General features: G+C 38.6%; 1 protein-coding gene across 1 annotated transcript in view; it reads right to left on the bottom strand.

Annotated features, from left to right (window-relative positions):
- Positions 1-828: 828 nt before the first annotated feature.
- Positions 829-21,086, bottom strand: part of LOC122182198 (chondroitin sulfate proteoglycan 4-like) — a 38,432-nt gene continuing 18,174 nt past the window's right edge. The window contains 5 exon segments of the mRNA XM_042875289.1: positions 829-4,235; positions 4,748-4,931; positions 7,229-7,401; positions 13,170-13,301; positions 16,748-16,946. Of these exon segments, the coding sequence (XP_042731223.1) occupies positions 2,182-4,235; positions 4,748-4,931; positions 7,229-7,401; positions 13,170-13,301; positions 16,748-16,946 (2,742 nt within the window). The 3' untranslated portion in view covers positions 829-2,181.

The following is a 21,086-nucleotide window of genomic DNA, read 5'->3' as shown; positions in this document are numbered from 1 at the left end:
GAGTGGAGCCTTGGAGTAGATACAAAGGAATTGAGTTCCTGCTACTGGCTAAATGGCACTGGAGGAAGGGTATTGCAAGTGCTCTGCTGACAGCTGGAATCTGGAAGAAGTTGCTGTTTGCTTGGTGATAGCAAATAAGGTCTCAGGAAGTGGCAGGAGACTACAACTGCACCTCCACAAAGATGCTAGGGTGTCCCTGCAATGGCTGACAGCACCACCTCTCTTGCTGAGAGTTTCTAAAATAGTAGCAAAGGTTTTTTGTTTTTGTTTTTAACTAGAAAGGCCTATACTGCATGCTTGTAAAGTCCATCTGGGACATCTCAAATCCCAGGCTTTTACACTGATGGTAGAAGGTGACCTCAAGCCTGCTCACAGTGGCATCAAGGAAAAATGGCAAATTTTCCTTGATGGCAAGTATTGGCAAGTAAAGACAAAAGATGGCAAGTAAAACAAAAACTGCATAATATGCTTCAAATACATTTTAGTTTGAGCATATGAAGGATTCGTATCTCTCCACTAACTGAAACAGTTGAAAATGTTGCCTGCATATTTTCCACTGACACTGACCTGGCAGCAGGTCCAAACAGTGTACTGCTTTAAAATGTTTCTAACTGGGCAAGCTGCTCAAGTATTTAGCTCCTGGGACACAGCAGTAACAGAGATTTAGTCTGGCCCTTCTCACTGGTAAACATTTCCCTCAACTTAAATATGTAAATGCCAGAAACGCAATCAATCAACAGCAGAAAAAGACAACCAAAATGAAGAACTGTGAAATTAATAGCACCAAGGACCTATACATCCATGCTATAAAAGCAAAAACAGCAGTAATTTGGATAAAACAAAATATTATTCCAGTGTTAATAATAATAATGCAGCAGTGAGACATTTACAGACAGTGTTTTTACAGAGAAGCTACCTAAAAGTTCATACAAAAATATATGAGAAGTTCATTGGTGATTTTGTCCTCTGAAGTCAATAAGAATTTAGCTGTTGTTTTCAGTGGAAGAAAGAATGGACCTTAACAGGAGACCGCACACCACTATTCATTTTCATAAATGAAAAAACATTAATCACAAAAACATTATCCTTACAGAGAAATAACTGCACATTTTGCTATGACTAAGTATGTACTATGAGTAAGATAATTAAGAGTACATAGTACCTGTCAGAGAGCATAAGGCACATAAGACTTGCATTCTGGGAGATGAATGGTAAATTGTGAACCTTCAGAAGGGAGTATGTTTTTAGTCACAGTATTCAGTCAGTAGCTCCACCACACAAAGTAGTTTGCAGCAAAGGATTTGATGATACCATCATCTGCTTGGACTCACAAATCACCAAGAGAGCTGCTCTTGCTTCACTGAAGGCAGAATTTAGCCCCTAGTAAGAAACAGGAAATTTGATACGTTCTTCCAGACATAAACTAAGCCTGAAAATAATTTGGCAGGCAGGTTGACTGGCAGAGACACAATTTTTGCCATGTGGATTAGAGGCCATGAATACATTTTACCAGTCTGCAGATATTGAGGCTAGACTCCAGCAACAAATTAGGAAAACACAAAACAAACAATAAAAAAAAAGCCACCTCACAGTAAGCATTTTATCGGAACCTTTACATACTGCTGCTGTCATAGAATTACTGCTGAAATGAATGCTAGATTTCAAGCTCACTGATCCAGATGAATACCCGGCAAAATAATTACAGCTTTGTTTCTTTATTATTGGCCTTTGAACAGCCTTTGGGTCAAAATGACATTATCAAGATTAGCACCTTGATATCTACTTGTAAAAACAGTTTCAAGTTCTTAAAATAGAAGTACCAGTTCAGGAAAGAACACAGGATTTTACCGCAAACTTAGTTCTTCAAAAAATAATAATGTTAAAATAGATATAATCCATGACAGTACATTTTAGTTTACCCCTGTCATGGAAAATAAAAAATACTGCACACACAGACTGCACTAAAAATCTATGAGGACAAGTTCTGCATCTGATCAGGTGGGAAAACTCAATTCATGGCCACTGTAATCAGTAAGACTATTTCACAGCTATGTGGGTTTCACCTAACAAACAATGCACCATTTGACCTATTATAAATTATCATAATAGAGAATTGTGTGTCAGTAAGGTACACTCTCCTTCCAAATTACATCAGTTGGCATGACCAAAGCTGGCCATGAACTACACCCAGTACTGACTGCGCTTCAAAGTTGGGTTTGTTTTTCGACAATACTGGATCATTTCAGGATCTAGGTTTAACCAGCTATTTTGCAAAGGCTGTTCTGCAGTCAGAGGAAGCACGGTAGGAAGCAGCTGTTCATGCCTTACTGCCATCAATGCAGAGGATGTATTTTCCTCAGCTCCCTTCAGGAGAGGGGTCACTGTAACGGTGGGTACAGTCAGACTCCGTTCCAGACAATGACCTGGACTGCTGAGGACTACATCTGTTTGATTTTTGACAGGGGGTTTTGCCTTCTCTTTCTTCTGACACATTAGCAAAATGCATACAGAAATAACAGCAATAATGAGTAACACAGACACCAGGACCAGGGGTATAATGATGTACAAATGATTGCTGCTTTCACCAGCTTGCTCTCTGGAGCTCATGGCATTAACCTGATCTGTGGTCTCAGTCCCTGCAGATCCCCTTGTTCCCACTGCAAGATTTAGCAATGGACCTTCCTCCAGTTGATTTCCCCAGCGTTTCCGACCTACCCACACGTCTGGGACAATCTTCTTTGGTGCTACAGTAGGTACTTCATCATGGGAGTAAACTAGCACCCTGTCATTAGAGGTAGCTGGAATCTTTAAAGTGGTCATACTGGTTATGAAAGGCACTTCAGCTGTGAAATTTTGCACAAGAGGAGGACTGTATGGCACTATGGAATACTCAAAATGTCCAACAGCAGGCTGCACATCATCTGCTCTGAGCACAAATGTGAATGAATCATTTAACAGATCAATGCCTGTCATATTTGTATCTATGTTGAGAAGCACAACACCTCCATCAATATCAGTTTGGGTGAATGTCTGAATATCTTCAAACACTGCATCATTCACAAACCTTTTTTTTACAATCCTCCCATGAGCTGGGGGCACTATAACTTCAAATCTAGGATTACTGTTTGTTAAATTGGCTAGCTCAGAAGCATCCAGGTCATTGCTTTTGAGTTTATAAACTGCTTGATTTGAAATTTGCATGTCAGACACAACTTGCACTAAAGGCTTCATTGTGATGTTCAGCACTTGTTCTGTTAGATTACTTTCTGCGGTGAATATCATAAACATCAGTACTTCTCTAAACACAGTGAAATTTGACAAGTGGTAAGAAAGTCTTCCCGAGTTCAAATCTGTCTGCTCAAATTTAGTAACCTGCTCATTTTCAATCATCAGGTGCCCATACTTGAGGGGTTGAGTTAATTCATACATGACATGAGTGCTTTTTCCATTTGTGACAGCTGAAAGCTGTGTGTTAGTAATAGTGACAGATGTCTGACCCTGTGGAAGTGCAACATCCGTAAGGTTGACCAGAACAAGAGTAATTGGTACAACTTCAAGACTGAAAAGTTTGTATAAGGGACGATGTTTACCATCAGTCACACTGAAATAAAACACCCCAGAAGAAGAACTTCCATCCTGTACAAACCAAACCCCACCACTGTCAATATCAGCTTGTGTGAAATCCTGTATAGAGATACTCAGATTGCTCTTCATTGCTAAATAACCATTATTGGGGTTGCTAACAATGGAATATTTGAGCTCTGCTGGCGTGTTGTCTAAGTCTTCAACTTTCAGATTCTCCGACCCCAGCATTGACACATCTCCCTGCAGGACTTTCAGGTGCAGCCTTTTAGTCTTCAGTTCTGGTGGTTGATCATTCACTGGAATAATAGTGATATTAAACATCTCTTCTAAAACTTCACCATGGGGCTTTGTTGCAGACTTGGTCTTTAGGTTTAACCAAACAGCAAAAGTGAAATTGTCCATAAGTGATTCAGAATTATCATGCACATACACAATTCCAAATTTGTTCAGTATGTATTGTGAGAAATTAGGTTTTTCTTTTGTAACATTTCTTTCTCCAACAATTATTATACCATGGTGGGGTAAAGACACAACTTGGTACCAGACTTCATACGTGGAGCGTTGTACTTCAGGTAGCTTAATCAATAGATTTGAAGCATCTAAATGTGTTTTGTTGATTAATATTCTACCTCCTTCCTGGACTACAGTACCTAGCAGGAAGGAAAAGAGAGTCTTAGAAACTCAGTATTCTGAAGTTGTGGTGTTTCAGAAATTAGATTTGTGTTTCAAAAATTGATAATGCTCAAAAAAGAGAACATGGAAACAAGTATTTTTCTTTCATGGCACCCTTGATTTCCATATGCCATAGCTAGATATATATTATAACTAATCTTAAAAGAGATCTATCCATAACTAACAGAGTTTTCTATAGAGCATCATTAAAGAAATATTAGTATCTCAAAGTTCTAGGTATTGCTTTCCTTATCTCTACCAAAATGGAAAATATCCACTATAGAAGCAGGAAGAACTGAATAAAGGTGGTTAATCACATTTTTAAAGATGCAGAGATGCACCTACTTTCTAGACTATCCCCTGTGATTAAAATATTCTGGTCATTTGATACTGAAGAAAGATTTCCCTTTGATTTTTCATATGTGTTCATTGGAAGCCTAACAGATCTTACTCCATTACTGTGGAGAGCCAAACAGTATGTTATTTTTACCTGTATTTGAAAGAAGACGACTGTTCCAATCATGCCTGGGAATTTCATATGAAATGACAATATGGAATATCTGAGGGTCTAAAGCTGATGGTGGAGAAGAGACAGTAAATGTAAAGAAATCTTCTGCACTCCAGTCAGCTGACTCTACCTTTGAGTGCTCATACATGATCACACCTTCATTCACCTGTTTTTGGGGTAAAGAGAGCCAAAGATAAAAAAGGAGAATGATTTTAAATACAGAGTAAATAAAGAGTAAAGACAAAGCACACAAAAATGATATTAAAATGATAGGTTACTTCAAAACAATTTTTCAAAGCTTGGCGGTATGACTTCAAGATAAAGAAAGCAAATTCATGTAGCAAGAATAGGCACAATATGCTTCTGATAAATTCAGTGGTATTTATCAACTGTTAATCTTCCTAGGGCTACATATTTTTAAATCCAAAACCATGCTAATATCTGCACTACTAAGAAAATGAAACTGGTGAGCACTGCCTTGTTTACTCTGCAATGACTTCAAATATAATAAAGAAATTACGGACTTCTGCAAAATGAAAATACTTGCAAACTATCATAGACAGTACTGATAGAGGAAAAAAAATGCTTCTATTCAAAACTACTGTGCTATTCTAGTGTGTTTAATGCACTAGAATTTTTAATTTTAATTTTTTGTTTAATTTTCTTATTTTCTTTCTGCAAAACAACTATCCTTGAAAAATTCCACTGGAAATGCAATTTTTTTTTCTTTTCCTCTTTTTGGCAAAGAGACAGTAAGCCACAGAGAACATGGCAGAGTTCAGCACCACAACAAAAGTGCTAACTTCTTTTTATAATCTACCTATAATTTTTAGAAGCAAAATTCTAAGTTCCACAAGAAAGAGTTACGTAAATGAAAATGCAAACAAAGAAACTACATCAAAATACTTTTCATTTCAAATCAGATTAACAAGCTTTGAAACAAGAAACTGGAATTCTTATGCTCTGTGCAATGCAAAATGTATAATGCCTGCAGCGTCAATGTCATTTTTTCACTGACATTATGGCTATAGTTTGCTAGACGGTAAGTTTATTTTGGATCTCTTTTCTTCCCCTAATAGCAGGATACCACAGTCTCTGCCAGAATAAATAGCGATCCCATTAAGATACCTTTATTTTACCTGCAATGAATCACTTAGCTCTACTTGTTTGAAGTGAAAACGGCAATACGAAGACCCCCAACAGAAAATAGGGAGAATAGAAGAACACAAATTATTAAGCTCAAATCCTTACATGTCTTACAAAGTTCAAGGCAAAGCTAGCTATACATTAGTAACAACTAAAGTTATAGAGAAGAAGTGGCATGTTCTCCCACGGCACCATCCAATAGACATATGTAGATATTGTTATGTGTAGGGAAAGAGATTAAAATGTCATTCTTAGCTGAAAGATTTTCTGACATGCTTAACTGTTTCACTTAATGCTCATAAGTATCATCCACTTTAGGAACTGAAGAGAATGGTATCATTAGCCAGCTCACCTCTCTCATAATTTAAGAAAAAACTCCTCTCAGTAGTTATTGCGGTAAGAACAACAATGATGAGATTAGAACACAGTTTTAAGAGAAAATATCTTCAATTTGATTTATACAGTTCAGGCGGAGATACATTCCACCACAGTCCTTGGTTAGGTTGTTCCAAAGTTTATTTTATTGAATAAAAGTGCCAGTCTTTTTTCTGTTCTGTTGGTCATGCTTCACTTTCCAACCAATAGATTTTCTCAATCCTTTATTTAATTCTTTTAAAATCTGTGAATGTAGATTAAGACCAAATTGCTTCTTAATTTTTCCCACAGTAAAGTCATACATTGAGGTCCTTTTACCTCCCCAATAAGATTGTCTGAGAAAATCTTACTGTGTGCAGAGCACACAGTTAGACTCTGCAAACAGACATAACCAATTTCTTTTTCAGCTGCAGAATGTTTTCCATCAAGTTACATGAGCTGCCACGTTTTTAATCATTCGAGTATGAGACCCTGTATCACAGTTAACATTCTCTAAACACTTAATATCACAGCCAATCAAGTCAATAAAAGTCTTCTTGGGGACACCCATGAGAACTGTGCACAGCTGAAATGAATCTGATACTTGGAGTTTTCATATGGCACAAGGCTACTCCTGCTGCCAAAAACTAAAGGATTCCAACCTCTCACTGCTGGTTAATGGCACCAGAACAGCTCTTCTTGAAAAATATTGTTACAAGCAAAACAGTGGAAATTGCCAAGACTTTGCTAGTATTCAACGAGAGGGAGGAAAAGGCTCCTCTTGCATTCATTACTACATGCCAGATATTTAATGACACAGCAAATGTGGGCAATCACATTGATGGGTCACATATGTCTGGTTACTAAACAAATACAAATCTACCAGACAAAGAAAAAACAATTGGGATGCCCTTTGAAATAACAATCTACTGCTGAAATACCCATTATAACGTAAATGCTTACCATAGACTGTGTAAAACTGAGGATTTCCTGAGTGGTATTATCAGAGCTTGTTCTGATCAGCCTTCCAAGTTTGGGGGAAACTAGAATCATAAAAGTTATAGTTCTGTTTCCTGCACTGGTCACATCACTGGTTACAGCTTTTAGATCATGTTGTGAAATAGGTTTCCTGGAACCTAAAAACCATCAATTAAAAGTTACTTAGATTTGCAACAGCAGTTTTTCAGAAAGGGTACAAACCACTCTCTCATCTGCTTACTCTGCTTAGCATTTTAATAGTGCTTTGTAAGATCAGCAAGTTTACCCTATTTTTGATTACTTCCAGATAACGCAACTCTTCCATGACATTTTCAATAAAAGCACATCAGTATGAAGTACCTTTGTTTTACAGAAATGAAAGAAAGTACATTTCTCTTCAGCATATGCAATTGCTAAATACTAACTTCTGTAAAAGTGATATGAACAAAGGAGTAGAACTTGTATAAGAAGTGCTGTCTTTGTATTACACATCTAGAAATAAATTCAAACTATAGCTGAAGTCAGTATTGGCAACGTATTTGGTAATTGCAGGTGCCCACAAAAGGGCCAGTAATTTGGCTGAGAAGTCTTAACACAGTGAATCTTCTAGTGAACACAGATAACCAAAACCATGAAGATTAAACCACATTTTAAGAATGTGAAACATGATTTTTATTAGATGAAACTGAAAAATAAATACTGAATGAAACAAATTAGGAAAGACACAGAAATAATGGTCTAAACTGAAATAAACTATTATTCATATGGATGGACAACTGAGGAGTCCTTTCAGTACACAGAACTGCACTAACCAGTACCTTCTGGCTTAAAGATTATAGAGAGCTTCCTGGAATCTAATCAAATCAGGACAATTTCTGACAGATGTGACAAAGCCAAACCTAAAAAAAGAAAAGCCAAACCTTCTAAAAGAAAAGAAAAAAGCCTGTTTCAGCATTTTTATTTTTAATTTAATAATACAGTTTCCTGATGGTATACACTCAGCAAACTGAATCTGATGTTTAGTGATACTTTGGGAAGAGCAATAGATTTTCATAATCCTGCTCCTCCTGCCCCCACTTCTGCCTTTCTTTTTATGTCTTGTTTTTTCTTGAGCATCATGCTCCAAGTAGCAATGCAGCATTTCAAAAGTAGCAACAGAAATCCTTCAGGTTTGCATTAACAATCCATCCCCACCATAAATTTACCTTCCGTTTACAGAGGAATAACACAAAATCTTTCTCCTATTATATTCAGATGGAAAAACATAGTAATCAAACCAAAGAATGGGAATCTTTTGCAAGCTGTTCATAACATCGGGGTTCTACTTGTTTACGCATAGTTGTGCTGTGGTTCAAAATCACATCTACTTTGGAATACAGTTGTTATAACAAAATGAACAAAAAGAGCTTCTGGCTCTTTTGCCCTTTTTACCTTCTCATTTCTCTGTGTACCAGTGTCGCTTAGAAAAGTGAAGCAGTCTCTCAGAACTAGAAAAATTCTCTCACTGTCTAATTGAAGAAAACTCCCTTCTTCTCTCTACTATCCTTCTTCCTCTTTTGCAAAGCAGACTTACAGGGAAGCAGAAGCATGTGTTGAGTCTATGGCAGATGTGATCACGAATGTAGAACAGAGAACAAAAGTTCATCAGACCACGTGTATCTATAAACAGTTATTTCTCAACAACCTCATTAATGTAAATCAGGCCCTGGCACCATAAAAAATTAAGACAGACTAACTTCCAAACATGATTACACTGTGATGTGTTGCGATTATTTCTGTTTTTCACAAAATCTGTGTTCCTTCCCAAAAGACCTGACCTCACTCAGGAGCCAGGACTTGATCACAAGGAGCTTCTTTGCACGGCAGAGGCCGAAATACCATTCAGGGCCACAGACTCTGAGTCTCTCGCACTCTCCTGTGAAATGAGATTCTGCTCAAACACAACCTTCTGAGTGTGGTCAACACACATAATGAAAGTGGATGAATGCTTTTCTTTTGACTTTTTCTGGCAGTTGCGGCAGTTCTGCTGGGGCCCAACCCCTTGACAGGGAGAAGACTGGTTATTTGCCAGCCAACAGACTGGGTAAATGATAGGGAAGTGCAATCACAGCTTGCCTGCTTCCAGCACAAGGGCATGCAGTTTGCAGAATGACCACCACCCAAACTATGCAGAAAGGAGAGACTGGATGCACGATTCAGAGTAGGGCCAAGCTAATCCATACAAGCAGAACATAACAGCATAAAACTGTTGTCACTATCTAGTGATTTTGGTGTCTGTTTTTAATGCCAGTATTTTGAATCAGGAAACTACTCTGTATGATCATTTTCCAGTCACTGCTGAACAGTTATGGATCATTTTGTCTACTGGTTGGCTTATATAGCTATGTTTACAAATACCTACAATACTTCTTCTCTAAAAGCAACTCATCTAATTCCATCTTCAATTAGTTGCTTCCTTGAAGAGAGCAAACATTCATGTTCTAGATACCTAGCACACATAAGAAAAGCTCATGTATCCATCACACCATGTGTTAAGCACACTGAACAAAATGAGCTGCTGTTGGACACAAAAAAATCCATAAACTCAACAAACAATTTTGCTATATTCAATGCAAAAGAAAACAGCAGTACACGTTTTTATGAAACTGCAGAACAATATGCTTGAAAGAATACTTCATACCTAGTCGTTCAGACATGGCAAATTCACAGAATCACAGAATCACAGAATTGTAGGGGTTGGAAGGGACCTCCAGAGATCATCGAGTCCAACCCCCCTGCCAAAGCAGGTTCCCTACAGCAGGTCGCACAGGTAGGCATCCAGGCAGGTCTTGAACATCTCCAGAGAAGGAGACTCCACTACCTCCCTGGGCAGCCTGTTCCAGTGCTCCATCACCTCACTGTAAAGAAGTTCTTGCGCACATTTGTGCAGAACTTCCTATGCTGCAGTTTCCAGCCGTTTCCCCTTGTCCTGTCTCCACTCACCACTGAAAAGAGTCCGGCCTCGCCATTCTGCCCCCCACACCTTGGATATTTATAGACCTGGATCAGGTCCCCTCTCAGTCTCCTTTTCTCAAGGCTGAACAGACCCAGTTCACTCAGCCTTTCCTCATAGCAGAGATGCTCCAGGCCCTTCACCATCTTTGTGGCCCTCCGCTGGACTCTTTCCAAGAGATCCCTGTCTTTTTTGTACTGGGGAGCCCAGAACTGGACGCAGTACTCCAGATGAGGCCTTACCAGGGCAGAGTAGAGGGGGAGGATCACCTCCTTTGACCTGCTGGCCACGCTCTTTTTAATGCACCCCAGTAAGCCATTGGCCTTTTTAGCCACAAGGGCACACTGCTGGCTCATGGCCAACCTGTCGTCCACCAGGACACCCAGGTCCCTTTCCGCAGGGAAATTCTTCACAATATATTGTGAAATTCTTCACAATATATTCCAGATTTAATTTCCTAGAGGGAAGATTCTTCAAGCTGTCTCAACAGTAACACTTCCCTCACTGCTATAAAACATAATAAAGCACGGGCTATTGTTTTTATGTGTGTCGGTTAAATGTCTGGCACCATCACTGATTTAACTATCGTACCACAATGAACAAGTACAGCTGAAACCTGTAAAATTCCAGATTGTTTTTAAAACATATCATGGAGAGAACAGGCAAAAAAGCTAGCAATACTTTTTAGCACCAAACAAGAATCTTTGCTAACTCAAAGCAAGCAACAATTCAGTAGAAGTTGGAAGGTTAGATGAATACAGCTTGCAGTACTGAAAGAAATATTCTACTTTCCAAGGTGCAGAACTGATAGAAAGTCTAGAAACTATTCTACAGAAGTATCAGACATACTTTTGTTATAATTATCTATGGCTTAAGGCAGAATTCCTGTTAAGCCCTGTGCCTAAGGCAACCTTACACCTCAAAATCACAGATTAATAAACCTTTTAAGTGGGTTTATTTGAATTCCATTTATATTGATTGAAGAAGATCATGCTGCTACAATCTCATTTTTGTTGCCCATGTTTAAGCAGCTTTCTTTTCAAGTGTTTGTTTATACAGCTTACATTTATGAAGTCTTAGAAACGGAAGTGCTTCTCTTCTGTAGTGAATTAATAAAACAAAAAGATACAGATAAATATCTACAGTGCTTTCCTAGCTCTCTGTCTCTCTCTGGCCATGTTCAGAGGAAAAAAAAAAAAGGTAGTGCAAACAAGAAGCAGGATGCAACAAAACTCAACAAGCGATTACCCTTTCCAGTGCAAAGGAGGAAATGGCACTGGTGAGACCTTTTTAACTCCTGCACCAGTATACTTTAATTAAAAATAGTCCTCTCCTCAGCTGCTGACCCAGTTAACTGCAAATGCACAAATACAAATCAAAGTTGTTCAGTCCTTCTTATCCATCCTTTATTCTGTGCCGTCCATAACTCTGTTAAAACAGTAAGAAAGTGAACTAGCACTATGATGAGATTAAGCATCCAATGGATATGTACTTCATTGCTTACTTGCCATGCAAAAATCACTATTGTGACCAATGGTTCTATGTCTGAGTGGAGGCTAGTCACAAGTCATGTCCCCCCAGGGTCAGTCTTTGCACCGGTGCTCTTCAGCTTCGTCATCAATGACAAAGAAAATGGAATTGCATGCACCCTCAGCAAGTTTGCTGACGATACCAAGCTGAGTTGTGCAGTCAGTACACTGGAGGGAAGAGAAGCCATCCAGAGGGACCTGAACAGGCGGAGAAGTGGGCCCATGAAAACCTGATGAGGTTCGAGGCCAAGTGCAAAGTATTGCACTTAGGCCAGAGCAATCCTATGTACTTATACAGACTGTGGTGAGATCTCCTTGAGAGCAGCCCTGTGGAGAAGGACTTGGGGGTTCTGGTGGACGAAAAGCTGGACATGAGCCAGCAGTGTGCTTGCAGCCCAGAAGGCCAACTGTGTTCTGGACTGCATTAAAAAAGGGGTGGCCAGCAGGGAGAGGGAGGTGATCGTCCCCTTCTACTCAGCTCTTGTGAGGCCCCATCTGCAGAACTGCATCCAGGCCTGGGGCCCACAGTACAGGAAGGACGTGGAGCTCTTGGAGCGGGTCCAGAGGAGGGCCACTAAGATGATCAGAGGGCTGGAGCACCTCTCCTATGAAGAAAGGTTGAGGGAACTGGGCCTGTTTAGCTTGGAGAAGAGAAGGTACCAGGGAGACCTCATTGTGGCCTTCCAATACTTGAAGGGAGTGTATAACAGGAAGGGGAACAACCATTTACATGGGTAAGACATGGAGAAATAGTTTTAAACTAAAACAAGGGAGATTTAGGGTAGCTATTAGGAAGAAGCTTTTCACTCACAGGGTGGTGATGCATTGGAACAGATTGCCCAAATAGGCTGTGAGTGCCCCACCCGGGATACATTCAAGGCCAGGCTGGATGTGGATCTGGGCAGCCTGGTCTATTGGTTCGCGACCCTGCCCACAGCATGAGATTGAAACTAGATGGTCTTAGAGGTCCTTTTCAACCCAGGCCATTCTATGATGATTCTATGATGATGATGATGAATATTAGTTAAGAAAGCCTGAATGCTCTAATCAGCATGCTGCACCTCTAACTCCTTGAATATATTATAGTGCTTTTAAACTGAACTACTCTCAATGAGGAATGTTCAGAGCTTAGGCTGACAGTGTTATTGTCACCTAGTGCCTTATGTGTTTTACTGCCAAATTACATCACCCCAAGCACTACTCACATCAAAAATTTAAAGACCATACAAACAATAAATGCTGTTGAGACAATGTAGCTGTTCTTTTAAAAAGCAGACAGATGCATGTTTCCAAGTATAGATATCTATATTTTGGTCAGCTGGCAATCTGGCAAATAACAGCATACATTGCTAACTGTGCAATTTTTTTAAGTGCACAAAATAATGATAAGCTGTTAAAAACAGACCTGGAAAGACTCTGAGTCCATTGTTCACTTCAAGGCTAATGACCAGAGACCGAGCTGTGATGCTAAAAATCTGTCGTGGTGAAAAGTTCAAGCCATCTGTTACCTGAAAGTTGAAGCCTCCAGACATTGCCCCTGTAGATAACAAAAACATAAATTTATAATATTTTTCTGTTTTTTGTTAAACATACAAATACATACACTGGACACCTTTCACGGTACTGTATGTATTTCAATGTCACCTACAAAGACATTCTGAAGAAGTTTTTGATTAGTACTTTTGTATCTAAACTAGAATTTTGTTAGTTCATAATGCAGAGAAGAGCATCCCTACGAGGACTACAGGCTAAATATCTCAGAGCTGTAAAATGGAGTTCACCTTTCCCTCTAACTTCACTGAATTCAGCAGATTTGAAACCCAGTCAAGTCTGGAGAGATACTGGCTCCCAAATTTTCTACTTCTATTTCATCTTAGGAGGTACCGGGGCATTTAAGAAGCCATTTTGTCACAAAAGTAATTTTAAGAGAAAAGCTACTAGAATATTCTTTCATTTTTTATTTATATTTAAAGGACTGGACCAAATCACAGATTGCTTTTTTTCTTTGCTCTCCTTCAGTTTTGCTGAAGAGGATATCTTGCCACAGCTTAAATTATTTCAGATTATATGTGTAGTCATAATAAATGCACATCTTTTTCTTTAATCTTAGGACCCATGTGTAGTTTGGCCACAAAGCAAAAATACATCCAGGAGACCAAGTGGATTCATGAAGAAACACAGTTTTCAAAACTGACTTATTAAGGTATACAGTGCTTCCTGAGGCTGGCTTTGACAGTGTCCAGATTGTTTAATTAGGTACAAAAAAGAGAATGAAAAATGAAAACATTAATTGTTCAAAACAGTTAAAATTGCTCTTTTACTTTGCTTAATTTTGCTGTGAGATTGCTACATGAATATATATGGTGAAAGCAGGATGTTGTCATGTACTTCACTTAAAGACCAGTGCTCCTTGCCTAGCAATAAATTAACATATCAAAAGAATCGAATGTGGGTTCTAAGATTATAGCTAACAGTTCCCTTAGGCAATGCTCCCACATCTGGACAGGCACAGAAGCAGCTCTGGAGGTTAACCAGGTTATATTGCTTCTTATTTTAAAAGCTTTTATGCTCTGACATTTCCTTACAATAAATACACACAAGCAGTTGCACGTTTTCAGAGGCACTGAAGAACCAGCCACTTGCTTCAAGTTAGGAGAAAAAGGCTTACTTAGCTTCACTTGATTTTTTGGACAATGCAGAGCAACTCTGTGATTGATATGATCTGACACTTTGACAGCGTCAAGAACAGAACTAAATCCTGAAGTGCTGCTTAGGTATTATTTTATCACAATTTTTAAAGAGATAACTGATCAGAGGTGATAAAAAGGATATCAGAAAGAGAGTTGTAAAAATTGCGCTGAGCAGACACAAAGGCTAACAAAAGGTCACTTCAGTTCTTTCTTAAAGAATAATTAACTGCGGATCCATACTGCAAAAGCTGGGAAGGGTGCACCCTGGAATGAAAAGAGGGCAGAAAAGGGAAGGAATTCTTACACTGAAGGAGGAGTACAGAAAAGGAAAGATCTGATCTGGTTCTGCATTTATAAAACAGACAAAATTTAAAGGGTGGATATAAGAGCAAAGTGGCAGACTTGCAACTCACAGCACAGAATAAGCAGCTTAATGTAATTCACAGGACTGAACAAGGATGAAGGAAAAGCTTTATGAAGACTGATGTTAGAGACATAAAAACAATGCATGGTAGTACTTCATTTGTACTACAAAACACTTCAAGAACAAAGCACTAGTGCTATGTGCAGATGCAAAAGCCCGGTGACAGCTGGAGCAATATGTCTCACTGGGTAGAAGAACTGCCTCAGCTAAGAAGATGCTGCTCTTCCTTCCCCCTGGGAAGGTTCACAGTGAGTGGGAAAAGCAGAAGACAGTATGTGGAGAACATGAAATGAGGTATTTGCCAGGAGGAGCCAAAGCTAGTACGCAGCAGAAAACTGAAGAGAAAGGACAAAGCAGCTGAAGAGGAGAGTAAGAGACATTGTGACAGCAAGAGATGAGAAGGTCCAAGGCAAGGCTGGGAGAAAGATGAGCGCGGCAAGGACATTTCCAGCAACAGTCCAAGATGAAGGAAGAAAATTATTTTCTTCCTAGATGAAGGAGGAAAGCCTGAAGAAATAAAAAAACTGAAATGTCAAGAGTACTTTCTGAAACACTGGAGGTAATGATATAGCCAGAGCAGCTGCAAGAGCTGATGCATGACCTGGGCGAATTTGCATTTCAAATCTACTGCACATCCCACATTCCCATCACTAAAAAAAAAATTGAATTTGCTATTCTTTTTGCTTTTATTAATCAAGATAACTTCCAAAGGCTACAGATGTGCATTTGCCACTTCAGGAACAGAATAAATTAATTTCCTCACGTTCAGACTACCATCTTCTTACCACCATCAGGGTTTTTACATATCAAGTCTCCCTTGGAACAACTTAAACAGCTGGGCTCGCTTTTGCTATGTTCTTGACCTTTCACCTCCTGCCTAAATTATTTGAGTAGGATACCAACAGCTCAACAACAGCTGCTTGTAAAGCAACTTCAGCAACATTTATGTACTCTGCAAGATACTTCTCTGAAAGTCAGAGTGCTTTAACCTGCACCAAGCCTCGTGGAGTCACAGCACAGATCTGGAGTGACTGATGAAAACAAGCAAGCCCCAGAAGGAATTCCAGCTCACTCCAGGGGCTGGTGAGATAATCCTGTACCTCCTCTATTTCCTTCCCCATCATTCAACTGGTTTACCCTTCTTAAGCATCTCCTTTCTTCTCTTTTCAGCTAATGCAATATGATAACAGAGGTGGAGCAGGAGCACAGCAGCTTCTGTCCTATAAAAGCCCCACTCCTTCTTCAGAACCTCACAGAGATGTTCACTCCCAGAGCTTCTTGGTGCTGCTAATTAAGGACCCTGGAGGCTGCCGTGACTCCCTGTTTTACTGTCTACACAATACTTTTTTCTGTAGAAGCAGCAAAAATCTGTGTTTCTCACTACTGGTCAAAAGAGTCAATGGTTATAGCAGAATTTCTTCACAGCCATGTTCATCTCACCCATGTAAGTCACAACTTCATTGCCCAGAGCTTTTTAGGAGCATGACCATACTGTGATAGGTATTTGAGAGACTGCTAGTACATGAATAACCCAGCACTGTCAAAAGGTTTTTAAAAGACTCTCAATGACAATGGTCAAAAACATCAACTACATATCTCTGAAAGCTGCATGGCATTATTACCCTTCTGCAAACCATGCATTCAGTAAGACAGCTGCTAATAGTCTTCTCACAGAACACCAAGCTTTCATGATGAGCACTCATTTAAGTGGTCATAAGGACGGTTTCCTGTCTAGATAGTTAAGACCATTTATCACATAACCAGCACTCTGAGATTTTTGTGACATTACAAAGAGATCCTCATACAGTTACAAATGCAAACACACTGAGCACAAGCAATATATTGGTAACAGGTGGTATGGTAACATACCATTGTGTACAAATACCAGCTGCCCTTCAATTATATGAGCCTGAGTAAAACTAAGGATGCTCTTGTTTGGAGAAGACTTCAGAGCCAAGTACCCATTGCTGGGCGATGTAGTTGAATAAATCAGGTCTGATGGTGAGGAGTCCTTATCTTCTGCACAGAGGTCATCATCAGTTATTTCTGTGACTGAACCCACCCAAACCTAGAAAAACAAATATAAAATTTAAAAAAATTAAAAAGAAAGAAAATACATGCAAATAAACCTCATAAAAAAGAAAGACAAAAAAAAAAAAAAAAAAAGAAAAAGAGAAAAAGAGATTTCTGCTGTACAGCACTAGCAGCTAAAACAGGTTTCCCATCTGTCTAAATTTCTTATAATGGACTCTAATGTTTAAAGCCGGCATGTGGTTTTCAAGAAACAAGACCATGAAATAACACAAACAAAACACACCCAACATGGGTTTGAATTTTAGAGGGCTAAAGCGTAAGATCTCTATTTGTCAGGCCCTACCCAAACTCCTACCAACAGAGCAAACTTGTATTTTGATAACTGAGTCAAGGAGCTCCCTTCCAACACATACACATAAATATTATTGTCATGTAATTCAAAGCAGGCACAGCATTCAATATGCTCTACTTTCAACTAGCAGAAAAGAAAAAAAGAAAATGGCCTGAGGACAGCACAGTCTCTAATATAAATGGAAGACTTGTCGCTGCATTATTTCATTTTAACAAACTCCATTAAAGCCCCGTTTTCAGTGTACCCAACAACCCACAGAGATGCTCAGAGCAGAGACAGAGGAGGGAAACATGCCCTCAGCAGCTGCCTAGCACTTTGCAAGTCACATAAAAACAAAATAAACAATGTATTTGATGCTACAAAACCTACTACTTCTTTCTGAAAAATCTTTTATTTTGTTTTTTGTTTTTTTCAGCTTAATATCTGCACATTCTGCCAGATCCTTTTTTGATTAGAAAGAACTGTTGTCTTGGCTTCATTCACATCTTGGTAGGTAATTTCTTGATTAAGAAATACAGACTTTACTCTTCACCTTTTCTGTAGTCAGAACTACAGACAAAAGTACTAACAAAGAATAATACAAATTTATCTCAACATTAAGAAAAATCTCCAAATATTCAATATATCAGTGTCAGTTCTTTCCATGTAGTCTGTATCACAGAATATAACCTAAAAGCTGTAGACATCAAAAGACTTATCTTGAGATTCAAAACATATTCTGCACCATTCCTTTCTGTTTTCCCAGGGCCCCAGCACACATAAGAAGTGTCTGGTAGCAGCATTATATCAAGTGGTTTAAGAGAAAATGTGATCCCTGAAAAAAATGCATTTTACTTCTGCCAGAAACAAAAATCATCAATCAGATTTTTCTTTAACTATCACTATCAGAAATCTCGAATGTTTTTTTAAAGCCACAGGGAATTTTGCCATGACATTTAAATAACAGAAAGACTGCAGCCTAGGCTTTGTCACAAAATCCATGCCACAGAAAAAAGAGATAAAATTGAATGATATGTGTTTTCTAATGAGGAAAATGAGTTTGAAGTTGTGTTACATTTTGTAATAAAAATTTGCAAATAGGAAATTGCTATTTTCTCTGTTGAAACGTCTATTTCTTTGCATTAGTATCTAAGTTTGATAAAAGATATCACCTATGAACACAAGATGATAACTAAGCAAAGGCTGACCTATGAAGCATCACTAAGTGAGTACATCAGTGCCACTGGTTTCATATCAAAATACTTAATTCCCATCAGTAACACTGTTTCAGATTATTCTGCACAGTAAATAAGAAGTCACATAGAGAATACACAAACACATTAGAAAGAACTGTGCGAAAACTATCATGTGTGACTCAGGCTAAATGTCTGTAAGTTTTAAAAAAATCTCTTAATAAAAGAAAAATTCAGCTTCTTTTCCTATAAAAAGGCAGTATTTATTTCTGTTGTTCCTGTACACTGTCACACAATGCTTTTTAAAGTACTGTAAATGCCGATTCCCCGTGACCTGTAATATGATCCTCAGGGAATGAAAGGAGATACAAAGCTAAACAGGGCTGTAGGAAGTGGACACTCAGAGCACTGCAAATACTATGCAGGTACAGCTTATTTTCCACATCTGGAATCAAGTCTTCCCCAAGGAACGCCATGAAAACTGTATCCAAATTTCCAGGAGGTACGCAAATTTTGCACTTGCCCAACACATTCCAAAAGCATGGTCCAAAAAAAAGTCCAAGACTTTGTCCATTCTGCTCCGCTTAAAAGCACTTAGCTGATCACCTCTTCTTTGTGTGTTGTGTATTCATGTATAAATTCAAAGATATTTTAATACTCTGGTAAATTAATGCTTTAGAGAAAAAAAATATCAGTGTTTCAATTTTGTTTAAATAAAATTAACTGGCCCTCTTGTGGCAATAAGGACGCACTCATTTCAAAGCAACTGATAAACACTCCTAAAGATATATAAAACAAACAAACAAACATACAACCTCCCAAAATTTTAGAAAATTATGTGCTACAGTACAGTTTCCAAGTACATTAATCTCTTCAGCATTTATTTTTCTAATAAAAAAAGTTATAAAGTGCAAGGATCACTAGCATGCATTACTAAAGCTCTCACTGTAATAAAATTTCCCAATCTCATTCGTTATGTTAATGTAAATATCTCAGCAGGTAATAAATTCTCAGTCAAGGGGAAAAAAAAAACAACAAAAAAACAAAACAACAAACTTCCATTACTTTAGCTTCCTGAAGAAAATCGTAAAGCAACCCCAAAAATATTTGGTTGTTCATCTTCCTGAAGCTCCTCCCACTGTGTTCAGAACTTCAATATAAGAAACAGACACTGCTGTTTGAATAATATGTGAAGGATGCTCCAGAAATAAGGGAACTGGTGCTGAAAGACTCATTCAGCTTGTATAAACATGCTCTTTTCATGCATTTAGGCAAGTCCCATCACAAAGGCCAAAACTAGGTAACATCACTGACCATGTCACTCAGCTCTTCACAGAAGCTACCTTCGATAGCAGTTGCTATATGGAAACCTACTTTTTACACTGTTCGATTGTTCTTTCCAGCTCCCTTTATACTACGATCTTCAAAATTTCTGAGATGCTAAACTTCAATTCAAATGGTCCTACTAGATTTTAGTTTTCACTGGTCGCAGATCTTATACTTCTGTACATTTTCAACTTTCAAAATATATACAGTAAAAGAGTTATTGCCTTTTCAAAAGCAACACACAGTTTATTCTTCAACATTCATCACTAGCAATGTCCTTGACGAGCACAGACTGCTTGGCTCAATTGAACATCAGGCCAGCTATACTACATAGGAATGCCTAGCTCATCTCAATATTTAGGCAGCTTATGATAAATCCATTTTCTCCTACTTATTTGGGATGTGCTAAGTTCCTTTGAAGAAGAATCATGTTAGTGTATTTCTCCCAGTATGTAACTTGACTGTACACTGTATGTACCATAATGTATACTGTAATACCACACTGTATGTGTGTATTCATGACAAAATCAAAGCTTAGTTGTCAGCAGCAGTTTAGACATGGTGAGCAGAACCACAGGATACAAAGGCAATATCGTGGCTGTCAGCTTGCAAACTGCCTGCACCGCAAAAAAAGATCAACTCTGGCTAGGTTCAGCTGCATTATCATTGTTCTTGGGAAGCCAGGACTTAACAGCCATTTTTAGAAAAAAGCCATTTGCTGCACTGCAGTGCACTGTGTTGGTTCATTTCTCAGAGCAGAATGCAGCTCTAAGCCTGTACTGCACACAGAGAGCTATCAAACTGGGCACACATCTCTTGTATGCTACTAGCAAACATCACCATATGCTGTGCTGATGTCTGTAGAGTACCTCTGTGATTAATTTAACCATGTAAGGTTTTACTCTATTACTTGAATGCTTGTGAAGACAGTTTTTCCTTCTATTGGCAATATTTGGAAGTGACAGGGTGCTCTGTGCTGTGCATATCTGCAGATTATCACAAACAAGTTGCAACCACTGGGAAGATGCTCAGCATCACTACTATCACTGCTTTAAAAAAACATTTTTTCTTGTGTGAAAAGGCAATATGCACAACCTAAGGCTGTGGTCATCTCCAAGTAATTTATTCTCCCTTGGCAGCACAAATCAGATACATAAAATTAAATGCATTTTTAGATGCCACCAACTTGTAAAGTACATTACACAGCACCAGAAACAACACCCATTATCTACTTTCAAATCTATTCTGAAATGTGTTTTCCGTTGTAACGGCCTCTCCGCAGGTCTACTCTAACCACAAGTTGTTAGCTAAACCTTACTCATTA

This window comes from Lagopus leucura, unplaced genomic scaffold (genome assembly GCF_019238085.1).
Source record: "Lagopus leucura isolate 7727_CA_CO unplaced genomic scaffold, USGS_WTPT01 Super-Scaffold_100014, whole genome shotgun sequence".
NCBI classification, from domain to species: domain Eukaryota; kingdom Metazoa; phylum Chordata; class Aves; order Galliformes; family Phasianidae; genus Lagopus; species Lagopus leucura.
This window is presented reverse-complemented; position numbering and strand designations above follow the sequence as displayed.